We start from the raw sequence: 6,625 nt of genomic DNA on the forward strand, positions 1-6,625 counted from the left end.
CCTCAGCTCAGCTCTGACATGCAGGGATCCCACGGACAGACAACAAGGCTGAGCACCAGGAGTACCTTCTAGAAGGGCTGGTGAACAAAATATCAGGCTGAGTAGCAGCTGAGTGGTTGATGGCCTGGAGTGACAGGTTTTGACGGGGCCAAACGACCAAAGCCATAAACCAATCAGGTGGGTTGGCTACCGAGTACATTGCGTAATGGATGGCAGCAAAATATCCAGACTTAAGAAACAAAAGTTTAAATAAGTGTGGAAGTGACAAAGAGGAGAAGGGCACCGATGTGATCCTGTTTTTTGCTATTTTAAGTGTTGATGCTGTCTGCTGTTACGAATGATGGAAGCAACTATGTACCCTGGATATCCTGTGCTTTAAGATGAGTTTGTCTGTTGAAGACAGGGTAGGAGATTTTCTCTGGACCAAACGTCTTAAACGTCTTCAGATCTGCAACTGAAGTTGTGTTTTGGGAGAGCACTGCTGAGGTGAGAGGGGTGTGGTTGGGTGGGGTCCAACTCAATTATTTTTTCATTATGTGTATACAGTGCCTTCCTGTTAAAATCCAGTTTTCATTCATTTCACTATTCTTTTCCTCGGCGAGACGACTGAAGCTGTTGCAGACCGTTCATCAACACTATTAGTGTATGTTTGTGTGTGTGTGAATACTGGTTGTGTTCAGTATGTGATCTGGTGTGATAAAGTTCAAAGCTTTGGGCTCTTCTCTTGATTAACATTCTGGAAGGAGGAGACATGTGTCTTACATCCATTTTCTCTTCTCCCTTTGTCTGTTCTCTTTAAGTCTTTTTTCCACTCATGGAAAGGGTTCTAGAAAGTTCCAAAGGATAAAATCCTTTCAATGTCATTGTTATCTCTTTTTTTAAATTAAATTCAGCTCACTGATACCACAGAAGATGGTGAACACAAAAATATTTATAAGTGGTGGCTGGAAGGATGTTTGCAGCATTGATTTTTAAAAAATGTTTTAAAAGGAAACGAGGTCATTTTCTCCCATCATTCCATCAGGTCCTGCAAGAAGACTCCAGTAATCCAGCCAAGACAGGCATTTTGGGACAGCCATTTTGAAATATGTCATGTGTCTTTGAAGTCGTGCTCTTAATTGACAATTTCAACTAATTGTCTTTCTCACAATTGCCAGCAGTTTGTTACAGTATTCTCTCCCCTTCCAATAAGACAAATAAATACATAAATTAAATACAAACAAAAATAATTTCAAAAATACATAAATAAATAAATCAAATCAATATTTCGAAAATAGCTTTTTTGTTTTGACATTCACTATATTGGCTTTTTTTGTCTCATTTCCCAGACAGCAAGCATGTCTCATCATTTTAAATCAAGAACAGAAGACAATGTAACAAAAAGTATTCAGAACTCTTTCTATTGTTGTGCCATCAATGCCCCATTCTCTTTTTGTCCCCTTCCCTCTTGGGTTAAGAACCATTCCTGCTTCCGTCCCCTCCCAGCCCCTGACCGCTTTCATGCATAGGACTTTCCCAGCAGCCCTAGTGCATCTGGGCTGGGAAGGAGCCGTTCAGGACCAGGATATGGGACTATCTCATCCCCATACAAACTTTGGAGAGAAGGGGGGTGGGGGAGTAATGTCCATTTCTACACTTCTCTGTGTCTCATTTTCACAGAGGTCCGTGCAGATTGTGTAGTGTAAAAAGGACAAGACATTTCTGCGTTCAATTATTTGGTAATTTTGTCCTGTTCTGGTCACTCTGGTGTGTCCACCAAGAGTTGAGAGGACCTTTTTTTTTTCTAATCTTCTTTTAAAAGGCAAAGTAGTTTAACATTTGATCGTTGTTGGGTGAGCTCACACAGATTGTGCCCCTGAAAAGGATACTTATGATTTAACTAGCTAAACCTCAGTCTGTGGCAAACTTTTAAGAATTTAGGTAGTGTTCTGCCTCTGCATTTTTGTAGCAGAAATTTTTCATTTTCTAAATCAGGCCCCTCTTCACGATTTCTTTTTGGTACTAATTCGTGTCAGTTTTTAATTTCACTTCAGGATGATCAGCAGGCTACTAATTTGGGTTATCTGACTGTCCCTGTGCCCCAGAAGACTTCATACATTCTCTCCTGGTTATGCACAACATAACTAACACTGCTGCTTTTGCCCCAGCCTTCACGTATAGAACACATATATGTATACATACACCCACAAGCACACCCATACAGATATATACATATACATGAATCTTGACCATCAGGTGAGCTCTTTGAACAAACGCTTCCTCTGATGTCTTCGGTGATGGATAAGGTAAAAAGTAGGCCTCCTGGTTATCAAAAAATGCATCATGTTCCTCCATGGTGCTTCTCTAGCCTCCGACTACTGCTGCTGTGGTGGACCTCACAGGTGACTGGTGGGTAAGGGCGGGGGAGTTTCTATGGGTCTGTGGCGGGCTTTTTTAGGGGGAAGGCTATTTCTCTCAAGGGGGGTGTAGGGGTTGTATAGGGGGTGTGGGTAGCCGTCTGGCCCGAAGCCCTCAGGGCTGAGACTGGGTTCCGTTGGAGGAGAGCAGGCGGGTCTTGTCTTTGCTGGAGCCCCGGCGTTGCAGGCCTCCACTGTCCCGGTCACCTCCTCCCTCCGAGCGGCGAGAGTTCTGACGGCTCAGGGAGCCGGGAGGATGAGAGGACAGCTGCCCGTTCTTCTCATCTGATGGGAAAAAAGCGGAAGAGAGGCGATCCATCGGTTGATAGATCAATATATAAATATAGATGGGTACTTTCTCTCAGCTGCACAACAAACATATAGATATTTATTTACCAATAATCAGTTTACCAGGCAGGAAGACAACCCAGGACGTAAACTATGAAGTTCTCATTTATTTCACTATGATGATATAATTTATTCCTTGATTCATTGATGCATTGCACTACAAGATGCCATACTTTCCATATGCCTGTTGTGTTGCCGCAACCGCTACCTTCCACAACAAACTTGCAAAGTAAGAAAGTCTATGTGTCTATCTTTATATGTGGTGCGTGTGTGTGTGATTGCGTGTGTGTGCATGCATTCATGCATGCATGCATGTGAGAGAGAGAGCATCAGAAAGAGTCCATACCTGTAAGCTTGTGACACTCACCAGCAAGTGCCTGCACAGAAGGCTGATCATGAGTACTGAGCAACTGAGCTTGAATAGACTCTACCACCCGTTTAAACCTGCGACTAGGACCTGAGAACACAAATGCGTGCGCACACACACACACACACACACACACACACACAACAACACAAACCATGCTTAGAATATACTCAAACTTTCATACCCTTCAAATTTGGATACATTTACAGTCAATCATTAATTTCTTACATGTTTTCAAAACTATTTTGATCTGTACCTGATATAAGAGTGAAGGTGACACTGTAGATTCCCATGTCCCTTCTCTCCTCCTTCTCTTTTCCCCTGTCTCTCTCTCGCTCCCTCTCTCCTTCAGAGAAGGCAATGTCCACCTGGAATTTGACAGGCTTCTGGAAGACAGATGAACCTCCGGAGGACTTATATTCCGCCCGGAAACTGGTCTGAGAGATGACACTGTGACTGAGAGAGGGAATCTGACAGAGATAGGTAGAGAGATGGAGACGGAGGCGTGGAAATGGGGAGGACATGATTGAAGGAGAAATTACATGAGAAATAGATATGGTTTGTTAATGGTAGTTTGACACACATAGGGAAGAGACAGATAGACGGACAGAGAAGATTTTCTGATTGATATTGATTGATTGAAATTCTTCAGATACAGCTTGTGTATCTGCAGAGGATGATCGACACTGACATAAGACCAGCTGATTACAAGCCTTGTTTACTAATTACAAAGCAGAGGGCACATAATCACATAGCTTCCTTTAGCCTTAAGCATGACACTTAAGGGCCTTTGGCATCAATGACTACTTTCCTGTTTATAACCCACAACAAAAAAAAGTCAGAAAGACAGAAAAACTCTTACTGAGAGGAACGCGTGGACGATGTCTGCCTTTATTGAGCTCAATGGTTTGTCTCTGATCACCACAAAGATTTGCTCCTCCTTCTCAATACTGATGAAGTTTCCAAACCAGGACTTCTTGGCCAGCCTGTACCAAGAGCACAAACACACACACGCACATGCACACACACAGAGAGAGATCAATACTGCAGCTGAACAAGCAGGCAGTCAAAGGGACTAGGAAATGAAAGATAAAACAAGCTGCACACTAAAGACCAGGGAGGCTACAATTAGCATGGTATACAGGACAGCTAGATAGAAAGAAAATGTGATGATAAGATAAAGACTTGTTTCTTATAGAACAGTGACATAAGGCTAGATATTACCCTCATAGAAATCAATAGAAATCTAGCTATGTGTTTTTTAATTGTGTCTGGGTCTTTTTTATTCAGGCTTATTCAGGCCGGTCAGCTGTTGTCTGTAAATGTCTGCAATATGAGACAGCAATGCACTAGCTATTCAGGAGAACATGTTTTTTATTTATTTAAATCTACTAAAACTAAAAACCAATATAAATAGAGAACACTTTGAACTGCATACTTCAGGATAATCTGTCTCTTCTGTCTGCAATTATAGATTGATGCCTTTGGCAACCTATGAAATTCTTACGCAATTGCATTTAAGGATCAATAGTATATTGGACCCACCCCTTATAAGAGTAAAGAAATTAGCATTAAATGTCAATTGTTTCAATATCAATTGTAGGCACTTGTCATCTGCCCCCTCTCACTGTCAACACAAAATCTTTGAACAGTTTTCAAAGGAGGTGAATGGGCAGTCAGATTATCATTTATCACACTCACTCTGGGCTCGACTCTGGCGTTAGGCTGGACATGTCCTCAGATGTAGGAACTAGAGAGAGAGACAAGGAAATAAAGAAAGAAAGAAAGAAAGAAAGAAAGAAAGAAAGAGAGCGAGACAGCAAGAGAGGGTGGAGAGAGAGAAAAAGTTAAGTAAGACGAGGAGGGAAAGAGAGACTGATGCAAGCAGGTCATCAGGGAGAACAGATTTTTGCCTCCAGCTACTGTGCATGTCACAGCATGTCTTCGCTGACGGAAAACTAAGCAAACATTTATGACCCACAAACTTGTCACTTGTGTAAGCTCCTATAGCTCAACCCTGTTTAGTCTGTTTTATTGGTTTCCTTTGTATGACAATGAGCATTTGTGAAACCACTTAGTCACCTGCACCTAATATATAAGAATTTAGGTCAATGGAGTGATTATGTCTCCACTGTGTACTTAGAAAAAGATCTCATTTTGATTGATAAGAAGATATATGCTATATTTTGATGCCATACAGATAGATTATAAATTAATCGATGTTTGTCTGCTCACTGGGTATTAAAGGCAAGACCTTGGTGTTGTTGGCACCTCATTGTCCAGATGAGCTACAAGAGCACTAGTGCTCTGTGCATCTCCAACATTCCCCTAGCCACAACGGCGTTCTCTCACCTTGCAGCTTGCGTCGGTGGAAACGCGGTGAGCCCAGCAGGTTGTTCTTGAAGGAGTTGAGGCGCGTCCGCCAGTGGGCGGAGCTGCTGGCCGCCATCCCGCCACTTCCCCCAGGACTGGAGGGCGGGGTGAGGGACAGGGAGCCTCCGGCCACGCCGCCCCCACCCTCAGCGCGCGAGGACGAGGACGAGGACGAGGACGAGGGAGGGGTGGGAGGGGGGTGCCCGGGGTGGTGGACAGGGGTGCCGAGAGGGGTGGGGAGCGGGGAGCCCTGGGGGGTGACCTGTGACACATGGGCAGAGTTAGGATAGAGGCTCTTAGTTACCGACTTGATGGCGGAGGGTGCGGGGAAGACAAAAAAGCGAGGGATAGGGGAGAGGGGGGAGGGAGACGGCGAGGGCGAGCGGGGGGGGCCCTGGAGGGGAAGGGACGTGGATTGGAGGTGGGCCCGATCAGAGGGCGCCTTGGACGGCAGAGTCTGGGTTTTTTGGTCGGGCGCGCGTTTGGACCCCCGGGGAGTGGTGGCACTTCCTGCTTTGGGGTCTTTGGGCAGGGTGGTGGAAGCAGAGGTGACTTCGGACTGGCTGAAAGTGAACACGGGGCTCTGATGGAGCAGAAGAAAGAGGACAGAGGAGAGGAGAGGTGGGGAGATGGAGAGATGGAGAGAGCAATGGTCATGAAAGTTATGATTTATGGCGATTTATGACTAGCATTAGCAGACTCTACTGATATCTTCAACATGTGCTTTTTTTGTCATCTGTTTCATTTACTGTACAAACGATTAAACCTGTCAATGAGGATGCTACAGCTAGCAATCGAGCCATCTACCATTCTCTGTTCTTATTTTCTACAAACACGCCCTGCATACAGGGGGTATTGAAAAGAGCGTATACAGTGTTATATATGAGTTGGTTATATATGTGTATGTGTGTCACTACCTGTGTGTGTATTGAGGGGGTGGAAAGAAGAGGAGAGAGAGAGAGAGAGAGAGAGAGAGAGAGAGAAAGACAGTGAGACAGAGAGAGGTAGGAAGGGAGACAAAAGAGCATATGCATATACTGTAGGTGGATGAGGGGTGTTGGGTGTTGTATTGACGTATATGTGTCATTGATTTTTAGTTCAAGTAGAAGGTCAGTGGTATGGGAAATGGAACAGTATGAGG

General features: G+C 44.3%; 1 protein-coding gene across 4 annotated transcripts in view; it reads right to left on the reverse strand.

Annotated features, from left to right (window-relative positions):
- Positions 1-1,103: 1,103 nt before the first annotated feature.
- brsk1b (BR serine/threonine kinase 1b) overlaps positions 1,104-6,625 on the reverse strand; it is a 16,190-nt gene continuing 10,668 nt past the window's right edge. For 2 of the 4 annotated variants that reach the window (XM_048246551.1, XM_048246553.1), the window contains 6 exons: positions 5,464-6,067; positions 4,813-4,861; positions 3,974-4,097; positions 3,368-3,581; positions 3,112-3,201; positions 1,104-2,681 (listed from right to left, as the gene is read on the reverse strand). In XM_048246551.1, the coding sequence (XP_048102508.1) occupies positions 2,512-2,681; positions 3,112-3,201; positions 3,368-3,581; positions 3,974-4,097; positions 4,813-4,861; positions 5,464-6,067 (1,251 nt within the window). In that variant the 3' untranslated portion in view covers positions 1,104-2,511. Of the gene's footprint in view, positions 2,682-3,090; positions 3,202-3,367; positions 3,582-3,973; positions 4,098-4,812; positions 4,862-5,463; positions 6,068-6,625 lie in introns of all 4 variants that reach the window. The other 2 variants (XM_048246555.1, XM_048246554.1) reach the window with 1 other exon arrangement.

Source organism: Alosa alosa, chromosome 6 (genome assembly GCF_017589495.1).
Source record: "Alosa alosa isolate M-15738 ecotype Scorff River chromosome 6, AALO_Geno_1.1, whole genome shotgun sequence".
Classification (NCBI taxonomy): domain Eukaryota; kingdom Metazoa; phylum Chordata; class Actinopteri; order Clupeiformes; family Clupeidae; genus Alosa; species Alosa alosa.